We start from the raw sequence: 23,656 nt of genomic DNA on the forward strand, positions 1-23,656 counted from the left end.
CTGATCTTTTCTAACCCATCCATTTGACATAAAAAAGTGCATTTAAACTAACTGTGAATTAGGCTTTTGGATTCTTTGCATGGGAAACAAATGAATGATGATGATTTTAAACCACTATTTCTTTTCCCATACGCAGAATTGTTCCCCCCCAATTGCTTCAAGAGAAAATTTTCCCACATATTAATTTCACGACTGGATTGTATGCAATCAAATAGGGGATTACAGGCATCATGAACTCTGACAATAGATGGTACAGGTGTTGCTCGTGCTTTTTTAAACATGCTAATGTGGCCTAGTGGGAAAAGCTGATACACCTGGTCCTTCACTGTAGGGTTGGCTGGAGTGGCCATGTGTGCTGTTGGTTACCTGCTGGCTGTCACACCCTTCTAAAACCAGCAGTAATTTTATACAGTGCAACCACGTGTGCCTCAGTAACACTTATGGAAAAGTTAGGCCTCAGAAAAAGAAGGCAGTAAAGGAGTAGCTGTCCCAGAACATAAAAAAATTAAAAAGCAACCTCAAACAGTGGAAGGCAGAAGGTCTGTGTAGCTGGGCTGGCAGAAATACGAGGCAGGATAAAATGCAAAGGATAGTGCTCATCTCAATTATCATAATCACCAAGAAGTGAAACTCCTAACCAATATTCAGCCAGGTCCTCTCTCAGGGAGGGAAAAATGAATAATCTTATTTTAAGAAGGATTCCTGCAATAGGAGGGGTGAGTCACCCTCTGGAAATGTCACCTCTCTCAGTAAATTACAGAGACAAGTGAAAGGATTGAGCTCAGACAGGATGCAAGCTTTTTGCCTTTTAGAGCTAAGGGAGCTGAATCCCATCCAAAGTTCACAGGATATAAAGAAATCATTGCCTGCAAGTCTTTGCCCTGGAAAAGACTACTAAATTGCTATGAAAAAAGTGAGAAGGAAAAAAAAAAAAAAAGTAGAGGTTAATACAATTCAGGGAAACCCTCATTCCAGCTATAGCCTTAGCTTCCTATGAAGGAGGGAGGAATGTGCAGCTGTTTAGTGCATGCCTGTGTGTAGTGCTCGGGTATTCTACCACGGGATGCTCTCCTCTGCCCACTGAGCTGAAGCAGGGCAGACTGGGTTCCAGTGGGCAGCTTTGCCATCCGGAGAGGGGCCACCAGCCCCACTTGCCTCATCCCCAGCCACAGCCACAGGAGAGGCAGCTCCAGTCGGTGGCTGTGGGAACGCCTGATTCCAGCTCTGCGGGAGAAGGGCTGACGTCTGAGCAGAGGCAGCATCCCCTCTGCCACCGCGTGCAGGAGTGTGAGCATGTGTGAGCGTGAGTCATGGGAAAGATTAGCTGCCTTCCTCCTTTTCTCCTCTGTGGAGCTGCTATTCAGTCACTGAGATTAAGACATGTCTTAATTAGTCAAGACAGAGATGCCCTGCAAGGAACTGGAAGGTATCCCACGCATTTTTCCCTTATGCTTTGTCTTTCCCTCCCTTCCCTCAGGAAAGGATAATTCTGTTTCCAGAAACAGAATAAGACTAAACTTTAAAAATATTAAGGTGCATTATAGCAAAACTTCCTTGGCCCTCTGGAAAAAACAAGCTATATATTTTATGCTTATCCTAAGTAAAACATGAGTCATGCCTGGAAATCATTTATTTCTAATTGTACAATTATTCAAGCAAGTACAACTTTTCCTGGAGGTCTAACACATGGTTGGTAAATGGGTGGTAGATTTAGGGAAGATGGGATTTAGATGAGATGGGAGTTTGAAACTTGAAATCAAGTAAATATTTTCCTTATACCAAAATCGGCAGCAAGTACAAAAGTATGTAATTGGTAACATTACACAATAAACTACAAATATATTGGCCACCCTATGGCTTAGTGCAGAAATGATTCCGTCATTTCGAGTTGCACTCAAAATTTTCTCCAGCCTTAAAAGGTCTGTTTCAAAATATTAAAAGCACCTAGTTTATATCTATGCCTCTTAGTATAACACTGCATGGATTGTGTATGTGAAGTCTTAGACAAAGTGTGGCTGTAGGTTTTTATATGGCTGGAAACAAGGTAAACCTGAAGAATATATGGGGTCTTCAGTGTTTATATAGTGTGGGGTAATTTTCACCTCACAGTCTAGCACACTAAAGTTGTTTTTCAAACCCAGACATATTAATATACTATTCTCCTTAGAAAACGTTCATGAATACAGACGCTTTAAGTGAAAACAGAATAAATCATGAATCAATCTAAAGAAAAAAGGCAGACACCCCCCACCCAGCCTCCAAACTAAAACACATGAACAGTTCTCAAACCTATCGTTTATTCTGTTTTCTTGTACTGTTCTCTTGCCTTAAACTGCTCATGAAGTAACAATAATAACACAAAGAAATGTTTGGGACTGGATATTTAAGCTGTAAGTTCTTTTGGGCTGGGAACTGAACCCTGTAATGCTCATCAAGGTGGATCTATACTAATGATAACACCAGATGCTCCTCAGGGCCAAACCACAGTAAATCCAGTTAATCTTTTTTTTTTAAGCATATTATTGCATCCCTTAGGAAAGCAGCTATGCAGACATGCTTCCACACTGAGCATCTGCGGGCCAGCAGTGATAAAACTGGATATGCAGTTGCAAGGCTAATTACAGTTAGAGAACTGCCTACTGGAAGGACACATCATCCTGGTCCATATAACTTACAAGCCATTACTGGTCTGCATTGCACAAGTGGTGTGTGAAAATGAGAGACAGGAGATAGGATAGGTGGGACAAGAAAGGTTTTGAGCACAGGAGATAAAAGTGGGATAGGTGAGCAGAGTCAGATGTGATATTTTTCTAGCTGTCCAAAATATTGCTACTATCTGGAAAGTTAAAAATTTAAGTGCTTTTTCCTTTATCTCCTCATCTCACAGCAGAAATTTTGGGATTATGAAGTTACATCTAGACAGAAATGTAAGGCAGCAGTATAGAAAAAGAAAGAGAAGAGGTAGGGAAAAATAATTAATTAATTAAAAACAGAACATTTCCTCTTCTTGAGGCTTCAAAGAGTTAAGAGGGAAAAATTATCTTCTTCAGAAGTTGTCTGCTGGGAAGACAACTTAACCCTGTGGTCAGCAGGCCCTGGCTTTACAATACTCCCATAATAGTTACACAGGCATCCTGAACCAGGGCCAGTGTTGCCACATCTCTAAAGACAGCTGACGGCTAAGAGGGAGATGCTTTAATTGAGCAGGGTTAGCTTGTGAGTGAAGTTTTCCATGTTACTCTGTGTGTGGTTTGAGACTGGCTGGGTGCAAATGCAGCCAGTTTTTTAGAGGGTTTACTAGCTCAGAATGTTTTTTAACGGGTAAGAAAAAGCAGTGTTTTGCTTGGGAAGCTATTTTTGTGTGCCCTTAGTGGTTTTAAAATGATCCTCACAGCAACAAAGGGTGTTTTACCCCCTCAAAAAAAGGAAAAGAAAAAAAAAAAGACCTCCTACCTAAAAACGTGGAATTTCTAGTCTGTCATTTCAACATGCTGTACGGAACAGCTTTTAACCAGTGATTGGAAAAAAAGGTTTTTAAAAAAAAAATTATAGCAACAAGACTGGAATAGAAGCATTTAAGTCATGATATTACTCCAATTACAGGACTATATACAGATGTAGAGATCAAAGACGGAAAGTATGATTAGGTCTTATGCTCCTACTCTTTCCCTAATTAGCATTTTCACCTCTGTGACTTTTCTCAAGTTCATTTTTGTTCCACTGAGCTTATTTTAAAAAAGCCTATGTAATCCAAAGATATCATGATACAATATCTATATTTGTAGTTACTGGACACATATTTATATAAGAAAGGAGCTATTAACTTCAGAGGGGCAGGGACAATGCAAATGACAACAGCATATGTTTGGGATCTTACCAGTAAGCCAATAATGTTCAGAAATGTCAGTTCTGATGTAATGGTGGTCGTGAGAAGGACCCAGAGAACGTGTTAGAGCAGTGTCTTTGCCAAGGAAATCAGAAGCTGTTCCAGCATAAAGATACTCATCTGCAAATAAAAAAGAAATAGGGTTTCTACAGCTGTGGGGCAAACAAAATTAAAACTGTTTATGATTTTTTGGGTGAACAACACCTGTGTGTAATTGGTCTATGAACTAATTTAATTTTAAAGTATTACTGACTTATATTTTTATGTGGTTTTGGGTCCTTAGAAAAGTAAATTCTCTGGGCTTTAATGGGTACTGGGCTCTAAGGGTACGAAGATGTAGAGAGTCTGGACACGCTGCCCCATGGACCTGGGAGCCGTGGTGAGGACATGACCATTTATCCATCCTTGTGTCCCAGGCTTGCCATGGCCCTGATGGCTTTGCTGCTCCTGGGCTTGAGCTAGAAAACCATGATGGATGCAACCTCATGGGAACTTTGCAGCTTGGCCCATTTCTGGTGTAGGGATGTCCATCCAACACTTTATTCACGAAGAGGAATTCGGGCACCATGGGAATTCTTTGCAATTATTTAACGTGGTAACATCAGGAATGTGGCTACAGACCCAAATCATCATCATCTTTACACAGAGAGTGGTCTTGCTAAAATAAATGATGTATTTTCCTTGAACAAGGCAGCCAGAATTTACCTCACAAAGAAACTGCACCTATAACACAGTGCCATGTGCCTGCTTCAATTGCAGTCACTATTTACTCTTCTGCCAGCTTTGTGGGCAATGCAAACCCTAAGAAATGCACAATATTTTCTGTTTCCCTTCAGATATTAGTACTTTTCAAAAAGAAGCAAAGAAACAGTATCACTGTGATTATTTTTTTTTTTTACCACACAGTGCATTTTACAATACTCTTTTTTTTCCCCCTGTAAAATAACAAGATAACTGTATTGGTTGGAAGAGGGATTTTTTTTTTCTGTTTAATGATTTGCAACAATAAATCCCTAGAGTTAATAAAATGAAAAAAGTTCGTATTCATAAATTATAATCATATAAAAAGCTATATGATACATAAGAATCCCCTTCCAAGAGTTCCTTCTCCAGGTTTTCTGATAATCCAGGGTGGAAACATTTCACAAGATCTTTTAGAGAGAAGCCTTTGTTGAGAGTGAATGCAGAATAAATACCATTCAACATAGATGTTTGTTCTTTCATTTGTGAAAGATGTAAATGCACTTAAAAAAATAAGATCAAGGGGAAAAAAAAGAAACAACAAGCCAACCCACAACCCATGATCCACAAGCATTTTATTTGTCCTAAAAAGATCTATCATCTTTCTTTTTACCTCATTATTATTGTTACTTCTGTATTCTTTCCATGACAGTTTTGGAAAGCACATCTTTCAGACAGCATGTCGCCTTTGTAAAGAAACAATAGTGCATTCTGAAAGGTATTTGTCATAATGAGAAATGGGCAGGGTAATTGGTGTTTGCTAACTGACAGGCACTCAGTGATCGATAAATCTGAAGGGCTAACAGAAATTCTCCATCCTTGCTTAGGCTCTGCTGACAAGGCATTTTCAGCACTTCTCTCAGCTTTTGGTATCTCTCATTCCAAGTTTCAGACATGTCCTGGACAGTTTTGGTGAGTGGTAGCTTGTAATACAGGAGGGATGACGAGCAGGTGATTTTTCAGTCAAAACCACTAGTTTTTTTAATTTATCTGTGGAATTTACTTGGGGAGAAATGTCATGTAGTGCTCAAAGAGAGATTAGCTATTTCTCCAAAGAATGAAAATTACTCAGTTGTGTGAACTTACATGTGACTGAAAATATAATCAGATATTATTTAGCTCATAAACATCTAAGTTTTCTGAAGGATCAAAGTCATCTTTATTATCATTTGGCAGATAAATAACACTAGAGAGAGAGAAGTGATATGTCAAGGGCTACTCCTCTCATCAGTAGCAGAGATGGGAAATGTTCTCCCCTGAGTTCCAGGGCAGAATCCTATCCATGAATTATACTGCTCTCCTAGCACATTTGGGAATAAAGTAAGCATCCAAAGATAGACCAAAAACACATTCTCTGGTCAGGCCTTGTAACTCTTTACAGTGCTCCTTGTACATTATTGTGAAGCACTTGACACCAGGCACAGTTAAAGAAAGGATACTAGAATACCCTGACCATTAGTTTTATCTTGCCCAAAAATTCTTATGTAGCAAAGTTCATGTCTAAGGTAGCTAAAAGACAGAAGCTTCATTTCACAAGACTTAGTAGAACAGTCAAAGCACTAGAACGCTACTGAAATTAGGCAATGCTGTAATAAATTAGAGAGTTTTATTGCATTTAAAAAAAAAGTTTAAAAAAGCTAAAAAAAAAGTTAAAGTTTCTAGAATCCCATTTTAAAAATAGACTTCATGGTCATTAAACAGTACTAGGGGTCTCTGAGAAGAATAAGCACTGGCTTTAATCTATTGTTTTTAATAAAGGAAGTCCTGCCCCATCTGTAGGGTCAGAATCACAAATCATCTATCTTATTATCTGAGAATAAAGACTGAACATTAGTCATATTCTTTTTATAACACAGAGTGACCGATACTTCAAAGCACTGTCACCACTGCTCTTTGGCTGTAAATGAAAACGTCATGGTGCTTCACTCTTATCTTGTATTCATATGCTTGACGGACAAGCTAAATGAAAATTGTCCAAAGCTATGAACCAAACCATGACAAAAGTAGCTCTCATAGTGATTTGAAATGCGGAGGTCAGGCTGACATTCCTCGGCCCCGATGTCAGACCACACAGCGCTGTGATGCACGCAGCAGGCGGATTGCACTATCTTGTTCCTCGGCTCCCAGCTTCAGAAGTGGCTACTCGAGTAAATAGAAACCTCAAAAATGTATTTATGGAAATAGTGGATGTCAGCAGACTTCAAAGGGCAGAACATATTGATAATTGCAGAAAGAGGCCCAGAAGGGCTTCAAACATTCTCTGTCCATGTGGGTTTTTTTGTTGTCTTCTTAAAGGAGCAATGACTAGGTGAGGGTGAAACAGCCTTCCTACCCGGCTGATAGAGGCTTCACAGCCGTTCTGATACCTCTGTTTGTATTGCTGCCTCCCCAGCTCTTTGGTGTCTGAAGGCTTCCTCAGCTCTGAAGGCACAAACCAGCACTGGAAACATGACCAGTGTCAGAGATCCTCCAGCAATGCCATCTGCTGACCCTCTGACCCTGGGCTCCCATCCAAAGCCATCACACATCTGGGAGGAGCACCTGGCTCTGACGGTTTCTTACCTGCCATCACTGAGGCAAATGGCTGCTGAGGATCAAAAGGGCATTTCAACCTGCCAGACTCCAAGCTCTGAGTATCCAGATGGAACACCATCTCCTAAGAATAAACACATATTGATTATCCTGGTGTGCCTAGAGAGAAAAAGTCACTTAGACAACCTGTTCTGCTAACACACAAAGTGAAGGTGTGTTGGATCATGCCTCTACCCTCTCAGCATTGATATTTACCGTCTGTGTCTCTGTTTTATATCTGGATGTTTTTCACTCATTGTTTTACTGTATCCTGGCCACTCTATAGTGAAAGACAAATCTAAAAAAAATACAGTTATTTTCAGGATAAAAAGATTCATTGTTCATTTCTACTCAAATTAAAAGCTGGATTGTACTTAAAAGGCACTGGCTTCTATTTGGAATAGTGCTGATAGACTGTGTTGCAACAGGAGACCCTGAAGGGATTCTGTCTGACTCTGAAATTTCTCCAGGGACTGCTGAATAATGTTCACAGCAGACACAGTTCAGCCCCTTTTAAATGAAAGCAGCATTTTTTCTCTCTTGTTATTTTTAACAAGGCTAATGATACAAAAGATATCAGAATAGATCCTTCCTGGTAGTTCCCCATTCCAGTGTGATTAATTCCTGGGTTGCAAAACAAGGGCATGGAGGAAGATAAAGAAAATAAATTATTTAAAAATTATTCTTGATGTTTTCAGTGGGCAATCAACAACTCAATTCCTCTAGGCATTAATTTGAAGTTTTACTGTAGTTTTAAATTGCCAACAAGGACTCTTTTACTTGCCCCTTTCATTACTTTCCTGAAAGTACACTTAACCTGAAACCCATACAGAGTCCTGCTGAAGGCAAATTGGTAGCTCAGAGGAGTAAAGTGAAGTCTCTGCAGGTATAGAGACATGACCTTCAGAATTCTGCTCCCGGTAAGAGAAGGAAGTTTGCCTGCAGAAGTGGCTTTAACATACTTCCCTACCTACAGTGATATTTAAAATCTCAGTTGTGTAGGAATCAAATCAATGTGGGTTTAATGTCTACTGTAGAGACAAAACTTTTGAAGCTAGTTTATAAAAAAAAAAATAAATAAATAAAACATCTTCATGATTTAAGCAATTACTTTAAAAAGGCTGAAATCATTTTAATTGTTCGTTTCTATACTTTTGCCTTGCAAGAGGCCTGGAGAGTATAAATGACAGGCAAGTATACCCAAAGATGTCCACACAGGATTAGACTTCATAACACTAAATTCAATTAATTCTTAATGCACATCAGATTATAAATGACCAAGCCTTTCTATTTTATTGAGGTGCCTCCTAAACTCTCTAGGCTCAGAAGACAAAGCCCAGGATATTGAATAATTAACCTCCTTAAGAGAAAAGAAAAATCAATTACAATCTGTGAACATAAATTCCATTTCCTCCAGCAATCCTAGCTTATACAAAGAATTTAATCATTGAACAACCCTTGTTACCTTCCCACACCTGTGGAATACCAAGCAAACTAAATTCTCAGGCTACTGAAGTGAGCCCACTACAACACAGAACTAAATTAAAAATTAAGAACTTTTTTTTTCTGACAGTGAAACCGCAGTGTCCCATTCTCCTTTCTTTTGGGATGTGCAATCCTGAGCTCAGAGAACCCTTGCCTTATCACATGTGAAGAGGCTGTCTGCAAGCCCAGCAGTACTCAAGGGACTGAGGGAGTTATAGATCAACATCAAATATTTCAGACTTCCCCCAGACAAACTAATGGACACTACCAGGCATTCACACAGAATTAACCTCCTGCTTTCACTTCAGGCAAAGCTTTCAAAGAAAAGAGCATCCCTTGGAGAGCTGTGGCTAACAGCACCAACCGGGCCAAGCCTCTTCTTCACCAGCCAAGAGAAGTCTTGGCAGTGATTTGAGCAATAACAAGACGAGGACTTTAATCCCCTTTAATTGTGTGATCCCGTTGGGGATTTGTACTGCTTCAAAAGCAGTGTCTGCTGTGGTTTTGAGTCACCTGATCCACACTGTTTTCCTCTCTGTTTTCACAGCGCTGGTGCTGGCCAGGAGAGCACTGTGCAGATCCACCAGCAGCTTTCAAAGGTCAGCAGAGCTCTGCCCAGTTTCACAGTCTCCATGAGGCTATCTCAGGGCCTGGCTCTCCCAGGCATGCCACAGCTTCCTGGAGAGGTTGCTAATTACCAGAGATTCATTATCTGTTCTTATAACTCAGAGATTAAAAAAAAAAAAAAAAAGAAAGAGAAAATGGGGGAAAAACAATACTAAAAGAATGTATTTGCAATAAAAGTACTTTGAATTGTACTGTAGGACTCAGGATCCTTCAAGGTTTCAGTTCCTAAAGGAGACATTTTCAACTGCCTGTCAAATTCACATCAATGGGTCTATCCTCAGCACCCTCCTGCCTTGTCACATTTATCTGGAGAGGCAGTGCAAGGATGGTGGCTGTTAGGGTGTTTGGGCTCCAAGAAGGAAAGGGAAAATATGCCTGATGCCATTCAAGGCTGATAACTCAGTAGGAAGCTGTAGAAGAGCTGCTGTGTCTGAAGAGGCAGGAGCAGCGCTGAACACCGTCCAACCTACCATTGCAGCTGAGCAACTAAAAGGAATGTGGGAGAGGCAGGACTGGGAGACAGTGAGAGGATTAGGAAATACAATACCAGGATTCGTCTTCCATTTCCTCTCATAAAGTAATTGGTCACGTCTAACTGGGACAGACCCTTTGTCTAGACTGGCTGCTAGACTGAACAATCAGACCAAATCCATAACTTCATAAGGCCTGATGAAAACAACCTTCACAATGTTGCAATAAAGTAGGGCAATGGTAGAGTGAATAAGGCATCTTGCTAATGACCCAGAGGTAAACCAGAGCCTTACTTATACTCTTGTTGAGAGCTGTTCTGTTCCATTCAGCTGTGTATTTGATCATTCAGGCTAAGAAATCAGCATGATACAAGGCATCTAAAATTTCAGTTGCTTCAGCTGGAATATTTAAAGTAGCAAAGCAAAGAAGTCTACAGAATTATTTAATTGTAAGTCAAATTATACAGCATATACCAGACAATACCAGGAGCATTAATGGCTTATTAGGGGAAGAACACCATGCAGATTTCACACAGCTTCAGTTTTTTGTAACACAGGTAGACCCTCTGGGTTGATCAGACAACCCACAGATTGTGGGGAACATAATGATGGTCTCGGTCTGGGCAAGCATTAATCCCTTTTTTTTTTCTGTAAGGATCTGCCCCTGATTCCATATATCAGTGATAGAACAAGAGGGTATAGCTTTAAACAAAAGAGGATAAGTTTAGATTAGATATTAGGAAGAAATAATTTACTGTGAGGGTGATGAAACACCAGCATAGATTGCCAAAGAAGTTGTGGGTGCCCCAATCCTGGAAGTGTTCAAGGCCAGGCTGGATGGGTCTTTGAGTAACCTGGTGTAGTGGAAGGTGTCCCTGCCCATGGCAGGGGGGTTGGAACTAGGTGATCTTTAAGGGCCCGAGAATCATTCTATGATTCTATGATTCTGTTCCAGATTATTGCACTTAACAACTTTAGAGCTTATTTCTTATATTCTAGAATTTCGGCAAGACCAAAGGAAAGGAGAAAGCTATTTCTATATCAGCATAGGAAGCCTGTACCACAGGCAAGCAGCCAGACAGGTCACATCTCAACACTGTCTGAGAACAGTGCCAGTGGTATAAATATAGCCAAGGTGTTACACATAAAGGAGTTAAAAAGAGACTTGTGTACTAAGTGGCTGCTTGACACAACACCAAAATTCTTATGTTGTGGGGGTTAGGTCTCAAACATCTACCACTTAGGATAGAGATTTCTTTGTCACCAGCAAATGAAGACCAATCAGCTGCTAACTTCAGATCTGGAATATGCCACCAGAGATGGAGGACACCCAACATCTCCTTAGTGACAAACTGAAACACACTGCAAAGTCCTGAGACGCCATCCTTGGACTCAGGCTCAGAGGCCCTTTTTCAATGGTATATTACTCTCATTCACATGGAGCAGAAAACCATCTCTGTGGACCAAGAGTATATGTGCATTAGAAGACAGAACTACAAGTTTCATCTTGAACTCTGAATGTATGTGTATGTACGAAAGGAAAGTATGCGCAGAAATGACTTACTAGAAAGCAAGATATCTGGGTTAGATGTTCTCTTCACTTAGTTAATCACATGGAAGTGTCATTCTGAAGAACTTTGTGTATTAAGCCTGAGGAAAGTGCTTTGTTCAAAAGCGATATGCACATATCAAATGTGAGAACAAGAGTTCCTGTCTGACCTGCAAATCCACCATTTACCCTGTTATTTATGCAAGCTGCTGTCAGGTCATTTTTTACACACTCACATAGTATTTTCCAATCTATGATGAATGCTAAACAAGATCAGGGCTATTCCTTGACATGTCAGAGTAGTGAGGAAATTAAATTACCTCTTTGTGAGTTCCAAGTTCAATGTATCCACAGAGAGGGTGAAATGCTCCTGTGCCACAGACATAAACATGGGTTCGGTTGTAGGGCTGAAGGACCCTGATAAAATTGGCACATTCTGTCTGTTAGGAAAATAAAGATAAAGGTTAATTTTTATGTTTATTCTCTTCCACATTATACATTCTACTAAGTTATAGCCACAGCATTGATGTATTTAAACTCAAAACTACTGTAGTAGAGACTGTTTACTAAGTAGTTCGAAGATGTGATAGCTACAATTTTGCAGTGGCTATCTACTAGGCAGTTCATCAATTAGACTTGCAAACCTAATTTCGCTGTAATGCTTTCAGCCACAAGGAGCTCTGTGCTCACAGTGCAGTTTGGGGGATATCTGTTCAGCCTGCGTTGTAGCAAACAACACCTGCCAACAACCAGGCAGAGGTCAGAGAGCCACTGGGTTAGTCCGGCTACCAGTCCTCCTGCTTTTGCTTCCAACTTAGGGTTCTGCACAAGTATTAACACCAAAGATTACAAGATTAAAATAACTGTGGTGGGCTGAAGGACTTCAGCATACTACCAAGGGTATGCTTTGTGTATGAGTGAACTTCCTCTGCACCAAGCACATCTTACTGATTACTTTTATTTGGTCATTTCTGAGTCCAGTGGGATCTCGGATCACTCCCAGCTCTATCTGGGCTTGGTCTTTGCTGGTAAAACAGCACAGGCAATTGCTACATGCTGCAAAGTGTGCATGAACTAGGAGGAAAGGCTTGCTGCAGCCTTTCTCCAAATGAAATTAAATCAGAAATGTATTACAAGTACTTCGGAGGGAATGCACAAGTTCTATCCATACGTTCAAGCTATCAGCTAAGTGAGAAGCAAGCTGCAGAGACAATGTAGGAAGCAAAACCAAGATTTTTATAATCTATGTTCAAAACAAATATTGCCCTCTCAGGACCCTTTCCTTTTCTTCTTAGTATAGAAATAGATCAGCACAAATCTTCCATCTACACCAGTACCAGAATATTCCCAGCACTCAGCAGAGGTGTTGTTTAGGTTTTGACTGCTGTAAAGATAAGGGTAGCAATAAGTTACAAAAAAAAGTTGAAAGATCTCAGGCAGAGAGCTGAGAGATTGTTTTGAGCTGGAATCCACCTTGGTAACTGACACACTGGATGGAAATCATAAGATTTTTTAAGAAAAAAGGAAGAAATTTTATTATACAGCTGGGAAATGTTTACATTTATAGTGGACTCTAGACACATGATGTAATCTGTGCTATGCAAAAGATATGAAAGTTGTACTGTATATATGTATGCACCTTAAATATACTTCCTAAAGAAACTTCCTGAAGAAGATTTATGGTTTCAGGGAAAAGCTAACGAATCTGAGATTTTCTTTTAACCCTAACTGCAGCTGTCTGCAAATTAAGTTAATTTGTATTCTGCTCTGCTACTCTATTTTTTTAATGAATTATAATAAAGTTATATTCAGGATATTCTCAATAAAAAAGAAGCATTTTAATGGGAAAAAAGGGGGATTTAAGGGAAATATTGTCTGTGATACATTTCAAAAGAGAGTCCACTCATCTCTCAGCTTCATTTATTATATAATAGAACAACCTAGCATGATTACTCCGTGCAATATTGAGTATTTTTTTCTTAAAGCATTAATATTTAAATAAAAAAATAGAAGTGCAACTTTTTTTTAATTAAGAAAAAACACTTAGCACGTTAGTTCAGAAAAAGTGTAACGAGTGGTTACTAATGCATTCTGTGTATTTAGAAACAAACATACAGATATTCAACATTCTCAGCAATAATAAAAGTATACCTCATACTTACATGGGCATCTTTCCCAGCTAATTTGCATAATTCTACCTTTTCTTTTGCTGCAGGCCAGTAAATCTGTAACATAGTTAAAATAAGACAAAGATTATGAAGATTATAAATTGTCCTGTGACTGCAGATTAATTATTTCATGAATAAACATTCAAAACAGATTTATGATGTTGAAGGACTTCGCATGTATATTAAAATGAACATGACTTCAAATACAGGATTCCATTACAAAAAGTGAAGAGGCTTTAAATCAACCCCGCTGTTCTTTGTTTATTTCTTCATAGGCTATATGTACTTTTAAAAAGCATTCAGTTAATGTACTTTTAAAAAGCATTCAGATAAGATACCTTGTCACCATTACATATTTCTCTCAGCTATGATGAGCCAAATCATCTGGAAACTAAACTGATTGCAAAGCAAGGCAAATTACATTTGTGAGGAATTTGGTCCAGTGGACTTGGCAAAGCCACTATAAAAAATACTTAGCTCTTTCTGCCAATTTTCAAGTGAAAAAAATTTTGTTCAAAAAACTAAGGATAGCTTAAGGGAAATTTATAGAACGAAAAGTACATTTGATGGAAATCAATAATGCACGGTTAAAAAATGTCACCCATCAACACTAACTGAATTTACTGAGAAAATGACATAGAAGTTTAGAGTAAAATCATGTACCTTAAATAATTGGTAGTATATACTGTTATTGTTTCTCTTTCTTCTTTAATCAGTCCTGCATAATTCTATAAAATAGGTTTTGATGTAGATGGATCTAGATGACAAATCACTATCAGTTACTGTAACCCCAATTATGTTAGTGAACATCAATGAACAGCAGCCCAGGTTCTGCCTCATTGATTTCAATTAAACAGTCAAAATTGGATATTATTGAGTATATGCTTGAATCTATGAAATTTAAAATAGAAGCTAAATACAAATTCTTACAGAATCACCACACTAAATATGGATCTTTTGTACTTCTTATTTTGACATGAAAAACTATAGCCATTTCTCATGACTAATAATACCACCACAAGCCACACTAATTTTTAAGCAAATACTGATTAGGAAATCGCCTCAAGTCCCAGGAACCAGTATGCAGGTTATTAGTAGTCACAGATGCTTTAGAGTAGTGTTGAGTCTCCAATCATACTATATAAAATCTTAAACAGCAAATATATAGGAATAAATTATAATACAAACTAGAAAAAAACTCATATCATCATGGAAGGATGCATTATTCAATGACATGCACTAGGATTTAACTGCTGTCATACTCCCTTTCTCTCACCCAGCTGTTGGCACCTTTTAGGCTGTGGCTTGCCACATACACAGGAGCAGTCCCATACGGGTAAGGAAAGCAAAACATGAGTGCCCTGTGTCAAATACCTTTATCACTGTCCTGTTTCTCTCAATCTGGAAAGAGTCTTTTGATTGCACTTTCTCTTTTTTTCCCAGTGAAAATGAATGTATTGGCTTTCCGTGAGGAAATTAATTTCCTCTCAAGTGAATTTAGTTACCTTTCTGATAAGAAGCTCTTAGTAAAGATAATGTATTTTAAGTTACTTAAACCCTAACCCTTTACAGCAATATTTATGTAAAGTCAGAGATAAGACAGTATAAGAGCATTTCAGCACTGGAGCAGAAATTTACTTTCCCAGAGCATTTTCTCAGAATGTCGTGATAGCATCCAGGTAGGAAAACACAATCTGAAATCAACTGTGCCAGTGTGCCTGAATGACACAATGCACAAAGCCAGAAAGTACAGTGCACTGCTAGAGGAAAGTACTGGAAACATTGCAAAGCCATTGGGAAGAGCTGAAAGTAGCTCCAGTGAGATCATCTGGGCTCTGCATGGGGAGAGTGGGATGAGTCTCGCTTGTAACTGGCAAATTTAAGAGGTGCCAGTGAAGAAAAGCTGATGAAAAGGAGCAGCTAGAGGAATACAAGATCACGGATCTCCAAACACATTTGGACAAGGAGACCTGTCTGAGCTGATATCTGATCCTCAGGTCTCTTGTAACTTTATGCTGAATTCTGTCAAGATCCTTGAATCAGTAACAGAGAAGCCCAGAAGTCTTGGAGGGGCTTCAGAGATTTTCGGCCAAAGATAGTTATCCAATTAGGTAGACAAGGTGTCCCTCTGTAGACTTTTGAAAATGCCCAGCTCAAATGCCACACAAGCCAGTGGGAACTGTTGCTACTGCCATTCCTTACTGGGACAGACTGCTGCTGTGGCTGCCCCAGGAGTTCCTTACTGGGACAGACTGCTGCTGTGGCTGCCTCAGGAGCTGTCGCTAGCCCCCGCTGGTTACTGCTGCTGATTGACTATTCTTTTACAAGAAGAGGGAGAGAGCTGCTGCTGCCTGCTTTCTTCCTGTGGAGCATCCTTTCCCTTTGTTTTTTTCCAGGACAGTGGGAGAAGCCCCTCAGCTATTTGCCTGGAGAAACCACCTGGCAGCTGCCATTTTGTCCTTTGGTTTTGTCCTGGGGGTTGTGGACTAGAAAACAATTTCTGGCTTTGTGGGCTTAAAACCATTTTCCTTTGTATCTTTGCAGTTACTGCTGTTTCCTTTAGTAAATTGTTATTTTTTACTTATATCTCTCCCTATTGTCCCTTCATCATTGGAGGGGGTGGGGAGAGATTGAAACAAAAGGAGAGTGGTTTATTTGGAGTTCTGTTTCTCCAGTTGGTTTGTCCAAAACCAACACAAGGCATCAGAAGTATTAATGGACTTGACTTGCCCTCAATTCTTCTCCAGATTCCTTCATGGGAATTAGTGTTTGTGGTACCAGACTGAAATATACGCACTCCCAGTTCTATGATAATTGACCACAGTCAATTACCATTTAAAAAATCAATTGTTTTACTCTCTAGTTATTCAACAGCCTCAGCATTTAGCACCACACATTAGACAATGAAAAGTGAAGCTAAGTGATCCAACTTTAAAATCAATTCGCAATTATATATGGGGGAGTAAAAGTGATATGTATTTGCTTTCTGCATGAGAAATGAGAGGTTCCCAGAAACTGTCAGTTCTAAATTGTAATAGATCGAGAAAATTGCATAATAAATAATGAGTTAATGTGCTGAGCAAGAAAACATAAACTTCATTTTTTATCACAGGACATGTTGTGTAACACTACCCCAGGTCTGGTTTCCTCAAACTCTGACACAAGTAACGTTATACATCTGACTTTTTTGTAGGGGGAGAAATTAAGTTTTAGTTATGTTTTATTCAGATGAGTTATTTAGTTTCACAACATGCAAAAATGAAAGACTAGATGCTCCAGGAATTTCTTTTTTGTTTAAAATCACTGAGCTTGTAGATGCTTAAAGCTTTGAAACTGGTATTTTTTTTCATAGTTTTTTTCTGTTTACATGCTGAATTTACAATGGTAACATATTATTTAACAAATTCTTTTTTTCTAAATTCCTCAATAAGTAAAAATAAGAATGGAAAAAAACCTCCAGATAATTAAACACTATATAATAATGGTGACAACAACATTAATATGTAAAATTATAATAATTTTGTGTTTCAAACAGTAAAAATTATATATTTAATATATTTTATAGTTGCATCTGTATCTGAAATGTTTGGAGAAATCTTAGAATAGCTAAGTGAAGTTACTAAATTTAACTCAAGAATGCAACTAGTTGAAATAAATGAACTATATACTAAAACAGGATTATTTTCTTCTCTTAATCTTTAGTTTATTTTCCTTGTAAAATATCCATATCAAAATCCAAAGGTTGGCTACTGTCATGATTTCCTGATTTTATCTTCTATAGCCCAATTAAAAAAAAAAAATCCAAAAGCTTACCATTACTTTTAAATCATTCTTCAAATATCTTCTTAAATTTATCAACAGGAAAGAAATTACATTCTCCTAATAAATGTAAGTTAATAAGTTCTTTGCTAGCAGAGTGACAGAAAACCTCCCAGGAGTAAAAAATTAAGCAGTACATAAGTATAGGACAGATAAGGTATCACTTTAAAGGGTAGCTGGAAATTGATTTCTGATTAAAACAAAACATTTAAAACCACAAAGGTCCTTTCCAGATCAGGAGCAGAGAATTTCTAAAAGTAACATTTTTCCTTCCTCCAAACATGCACTTTTACTGTAAGAAAGGAATTAAAAGGAAAAAGTTCATATTTTAAAAAGTATTATTTATAGACATAAGTTCATATGTGGAAGCTATATATATATAGTTTTATATATATATATAAAGTATATCTGGATTCACCTTCGTTTCAGCTGCCATCTGTCAAAAATTAGCAATACTGGTTACAAGTGAGTATTTTCCTCATTTTTGTGTATCCATCTTTCTCTATCCAATTTTGATCCTAGACTAACACTTAAGACTCTAAGTTCTTAGGAGAAGTGATGCCTCAAAAATAAAACAGTGATTCCAAAGAAAATGTTGGGTGAAAGTATATCTTTTTCAAGAATCACTTCTAATTAAGCTACTAAATCTGGGATGACGCAGGACTTTACAAAACAAGTGGAAAATGCTATGTATTGTCACAATATAAAAGACAAGGATAACAAGCTATCTAAGCAATTAAAAAACTCATTGGTCTTATTTCATCTGTTTGTAAGGATTCAAAACAAATTTTTAGTTAGGGAAGCAGTAACATATGTTTCTGATGAAAATGGACTGTGCTACAGAAGACAATATAACCTGGTAAGGAAACATTATTCCACTCTAATATTGTACCTAGCTGAATTACATTAAGGTAATGTAATTACCTGATGGAGCTCCTCTTCATCAAGGCTCCACTTAAGCATTTACTAAATTGCCACACAGAAACTGATTAGCTCAGCTGGTAAAATAGGCATTATTAAAAGAAAAAAAATTGGCCTGATAAGTAAAGAACCTGAAGTAGAAAGTTACTCAAAGTCCTCAAGAAATGGTGTCAGAGCTCATCCTATTTTGTGCACCCTACCTTTACCAGCACTCTGCAACAACGCATGCAGGTGACACAAAGCTGGGAAGCATCATCATTAATATAAATGAAATAAAATTATGCAGGAAGAATCAAAGGACTCTGAAGACCAAAATTATAAACAGCCAGAGGAAATGGGTAAAAACTGCTCATAAATAAATATATATTATAGATTGTAGATTTTAACAAATATTAAACCTGAAACATCAGAGTAACAAGGTTCTGGTACACAGCAACAACATTCCTAAAGAAGTTGTATGAAGTATCCCACAAGGCCACTTATACCGGATTTGAACCAGGTTATGAAAGGAATAACTGCTACATGAGGTAGCTGCTGCTGATAGCAGGGAGTGAGACCAATTGGCCAATGTGACTCCTTCCAGTTTCAGGTCCCCAAGATAATCACGCTCACGCCAGCAGCAAGCACTTGAGTGTCTCATTGAGGCTGACAGCTTCCAGCAGTCCTGGGGGTTTCACTGGAGCCTCTCGCGTGCTTAATGCTGCACACGTGCTTCAGCACTTCTCTATCAGTGCAGTCTCTGGTAGGAGAAACCCCCAAGTACTCTCTTAGTGGTGCATGTAGCACCAGCAGGATGTGTCTGTATCAGGAGTGAAGGACATCAGCTGATCGGCATGTCTCGTAACACTCACACACTGAACTTGGGGCCTGTGAAGAAAGGGATTGTTTCCTTCCCATCTAAAAGGAATAAGAGGTGGTAGAAGCACTTAGATGAAAATACACTGATTTTAAGCAGCTGCTTGACACAGCAGGAGAAGGCCTGCTTTCTTCCCTTGTTTTATTCTATGTACTAGATATTCATCACGTTGATGCTTGAGGGAAGGTATGCAGTAAAGTTACAGCTTTCTGGGTGTCAAAATGTCTTAATTAGGTTTTGTGAAGCATGTACACCATAATTCAGAAGCTCAGGCTTGTTGGTAAGAGTAAATTCCCCATGAGAGTCCCAGTTGCAATATACTCCCCCTGAGAAACTCTTCTCCATGAAAAACTACTCCCCCGTGTGAAAAAAGAAAAAGGATTCATAACTTAGCTCAATGTGACCATAAAATGGGTACAGTAAAGAGGGCAACATGATCCAAACACACTAAAGTAAACCAGGAGACAGTCTAATCCCAGTTTTGCTGTTGCCTTACTATATGTGACAGCCAGGTCTCAATTTTCCCACCAGTAAAATGACAATAATGTGACTTGCCTTTTTTTTTTCTTTTTTTTTTTTAAATTTTCTGATGAACTTCGTAATTCATAGCTCAAAAATTAAAAGCAAAGACAAACAGTAAGATCAAGGAGCACTGAGAAAACATACGACAGTGATCCAATAAGTATGTCACCCTGCTGCATAAGACAATATCATGAATGTCCTGCCCCAGAGCCATAAGAGTGGGTGTTCATGGACTGCATCCTGAGAACTGGGACATTTGCCACTGCTGTATACTGACCCCAGGTCACTTCACTGAAAATTACTGCAAGCACTACAATCTTATTGAATTTCTCAGCAAGCACTGGAAAGAATTTAATGTATTTTTAGTATTATTTTTTTGAAAACAAAGAGTGTTTAAATTATCACAGAATTATGGAATATTCTGAGTTGGAAGGGACCCACAAGGATCATCGAGTCCAGCTCTTAAGTGAATGGCCTGTACAGGGATCGAACCCACAACCTTGGCATTATTAGCACCATGCTCTGGCCAGCTAAGCTAAATAACAGGGAAATAAGCTGATTTTAGCACACCATATTTGTATAGTAGTTGCTCTCTAAATACCTCACATCTCCTGCATTCATATGTGTAGTATGGGAAGTCCACAGCTTGGGGAACTGGACAGATAGTTCTCATATACAAATCCTCAGAGTAAGGCTACCTCAAGCAGTTCTTGTAAGTGGCTCCCACTGTACTTGCTGTATACTGGAGTTCAGTATTTTAAAGTCATCAACAAAGGAAGCTAATACATCTAAGTTCCTCATCTGAATTTCTCCCTGGATTTTCAAACTGACCAGGCTGTCTGCTTTTTAGAAGTTTCATCAAGGTTTAGCTAACTCTCAGAAATACTTAAGAGATCCCTAAAAGCCAGGAATGTATCCTCAGATCTTGTTTATATCTGCCATAGACCTTCACCCTGTGGTACTATTTGCCATACCTGCAATACACATCCAGGAAAATAACTGACCAGAATTTCCAACTCCAATTATTTCATAGTAACAGAAAACTGGATCTCTGAAAGATATAATTTGATACGACACTGAAAGGGGGAAGAGAGAATATGAGGTTTGTTTCAAAGTGATTTACAACACAGCAGGAATGCCAGTGTCAATGTATGGCAATCTTTACTTTCATTATGTGTCAAGCTGAGTAAAATGCACTGGAAGTCAGAGGGAAATAAAAGTTGTGTATTTGGATGACACATTCACAAACCTTCGATAGCTTAAATTTGGCAGGTGGCTCTTAAGAATGAAACCTCATATTGGAACCAAATGGGCTTTAATGTTCTATCTCAGACAAAGAAACATCTCCACATGCCCTGGTTCTCCTCTTAAATTGCGATCTCCAGCACAACTCAAGTAGCAGACAATCTTTCAGTCCTCAAGGGTTTTCAGAAAAGTGCATTTTCATATGTAAGTTATGAGCACATGGGAAAACTTAAAGAGAAGGGACCAGATGCTGATCTCATTTACACTGGATTAAATCATGAAAGGCTTCAGTGCTTCTACACCTCTTTTTCCACGGTGTAACCACAACAGACTTCTGACTACTGACTGTTTCTCCTAGAAGGAAACCGTACTCCAGGACTTTTAGGGCAAAAGACGTTGCTCCTGACATGTTTATCACTTCAGACTAAAGACAAACCCTACCTTTGAAAAAACTAAAGACTAATATGAGCAAATATTTTCAGAGAGCAGGATATTAGCCATTCTTTATAGCTAAACACACAGCTAAAATATAAAAATGACAGCGGATGTTTATGGAAACATAATTTATAGAAACAATGCAAAAGGAAATAACAGAGACACTCTCTTCCACCTAAGACTGCTGTTACTCTGGTTTCATACTGCTTTCTTCACGTCTTGCCCCACCTGTTGTTTTGTTTCTGTAAACACTGTGTAAAATCTTTCACCTTGTCTACACAGGTGCCTAAATTTAAGTCTGTTAAACAATTTCATGCACTCCAAAAGGTTTCCAGAGGTTCCAAACAAGAGTAAATATCTCAGTGGTAAGAGCCTCCAAGTGCTAGCAAGCACAAAGTTATCACTCTTGCCTCTGGAAGTCCTTAACTTGAAGCACTGTTACAGTTTTTTCTTGCACTCTTCTTTTAGTGCCCATACTGACCAGCTTTGGGAACCGGACACCAGACTTCATGGATATCCAGTAAAACCAGTCTTGTTTTATTGGAGATGATAGATAAGATGGTTTCAATGTCTATTAATCTTGGGAAGAAGGGAAATACTGCAAAACAGGTGAAAACGAGTAACCTATAAACTGCAACATCCAGAGAAGTTCAATGTGTTTCAAAAGCAGGGCCTCCAGTATGGATTTACTGATGGGAACTAATTCCCTATGTGTGGAGGATCAAACTCATGACATTCCTCCTGCAGTTCCACTGGGTTTATTCTAGACTTTCTCAGTCCTCACGCCCCCAGCTTCTGAAATTTAGGTATCTCCAGTGGTTTCCATGTGACTCTTTGGCTTTCAGTGATGTTTCTTCAAGCTTTTTCTTCTGACAGGTCAAGAAAGCTTCACTCTCAGACTGTCTACAGCTTTTGCTGACAGCCAGAAAGCTAAATTTCTTTGAGTTATAGAATGAACAGCACATATTTGCTTAGGAAGGACCAGTCTTGGTATTAGTGTGATTCAAGGTTGCAATAAACATCCTGGACTCTGATGGCAAGAATGAAAGCCTCCCTTCACTACTGGCTAAATTCCCACTGGGTTCATTCTTAATGGAAACCATGCTTATAAAGACTGACAGAACATTTCTCAGAGCTATGAATGTAAAATTCTGCTCCCGTATCCCGAGGGTGCTATTCTACATAAATATGCATATGTATTTGCATATATGTTCCCCTTTTTGCAAAGATGGGTGGGTCACACTGCAAGTATTGCACAATGATAATAGTGCTGACATATAAGCCCACTTGAACTCTTGGCAAGCACTAGAGTTATAAAAAAAAAGTGTATGTGAAACTATTTCATAAGCATTTACCCAGTTGATAAACATATATTTATGCATATATATATTTTCCCATGAAATACACATAATAAACAATACAAGAGGGCATTCAAGGATGTCACAAGACAGCTGTACCTGGGAATACCAAAATATAGTAGCGACTATAAACTGAGGATGCTCCAAGGGATGATAATTTGTGACCCTGAGCCAGTGCACACTGGGACAGATGAAAACAACTTGTTCCAAAGCTGCTATTGGGGATCTGACGTGTTTATCTATTTGGCCCACATGTGGCTGTGTCTTCTAGCACTGACAGCTCCTGCAGGTTGGCAGCTTTCCAAAAGCTTGTCAGCCCTTGATAGCATTCCTATTCCTGCAGAGCTGGGCGGGTCTCACTGTGGATTACACCATGATAATAGTGCTGACATGTAACCCCGCGTGCACTGTTAGCCAGCAGACCCACAGGAAGGGGCACCGTTGCTTTGCAGCTACTTTGTGTTTACCCAGCTGACAACATTTTGTGTTTAGTATTTATTTAGTTTAGGGAGTAAAATAACAAAGGCTTTAAGCAAACTCACAGGAAAATGCTATGTACTGAAGTAATGTTTCCAGCAGGATCCCAGAGCTTAGGGTTCCTATAGAATTTCTTGTCCAGCTTTCCAGCCTCTCATGCTATTAAATGTCTGTTTTACACTGCACTTCCACTGGTTATGGCATAAAGATCTTCAGTAGGTCTGCTTTGTTTTGCTGAACATCTTTATTTTACTCATAGGAAGGAACCACAAATCTTCCAGTTTACAAAAAGCTTGCAGCACTTGTCAGGCACATAAGGATGTTTCAAAAAAAGACTATGGCAGTTGATAATGCACCTCCTGCAATATGAGCTAAAGGTTTCTATACAGGACAACTTCACAGAAATTACATCCCTGCTACAGAAAGATGATTCTCTGTTGTTAAAGTTTATATATTTATTGACTATAATAATTTTAGTTTTCGGCATTCATTTGTCATTCTGGAGGACTTTCTTATTACACTGTTG

The 23,656-nt window shown here is 38.7% G+C and overlaps 1 protein-coding gene across 3 annotated transcripts in view; it reads right to left on the reverse strand.

The window, feature by feature from the left end:
• Positions 1 to 23,656, reverse strand: part of SEMA3D (semaphorin 3D) — a 138,491-nt gene that overhangs the window by 52,602 nt on the left and 62,233 nt on the right. For all 3 annotated transcript variants that reach the window (XM_027733996.2, XM_027733998.2, XM_027733997.2), the window contains exons 4-7: positions 13,492 to 13,554; positions 11,650 to 11,769; positions 7,190 to 7,283; positions 3,878 to 4,006 (exon numbers count right to left, since the gene is read on the reverse strand). In XM_027733996.2, the coding sequence (XP_027589797.1) occupies positions 3,878 to 4,006; positions 7,190 to 7,283; positions 11,650 to 11,769; positions 13,492 to 13,554 (406 nt within the window). The remainder of the gene's footprint in view (positions 1 to 3,877; positions 4,007 to 7,189; positions 7,284 to 11,649; positions 11,770 to 13,491; positions 13,555 to 23,656) is intronic.

Source organism: Pipra filicauda, unplaced genomic scaffold, assembly GCF_003945595.2.
Source record: "Pipra filicauda isolate LSUMZ 115617 unplaced genomic scaffold, ASM394559v2 scaffold101_size5749837_pilon, whole genome shotgun sequence".
Lineage (NCBI taxonomy): Eukaryota > Metazoa > Chordata > Aves > Passeriformes > Pipridae > Pipra > Pipra filicauda.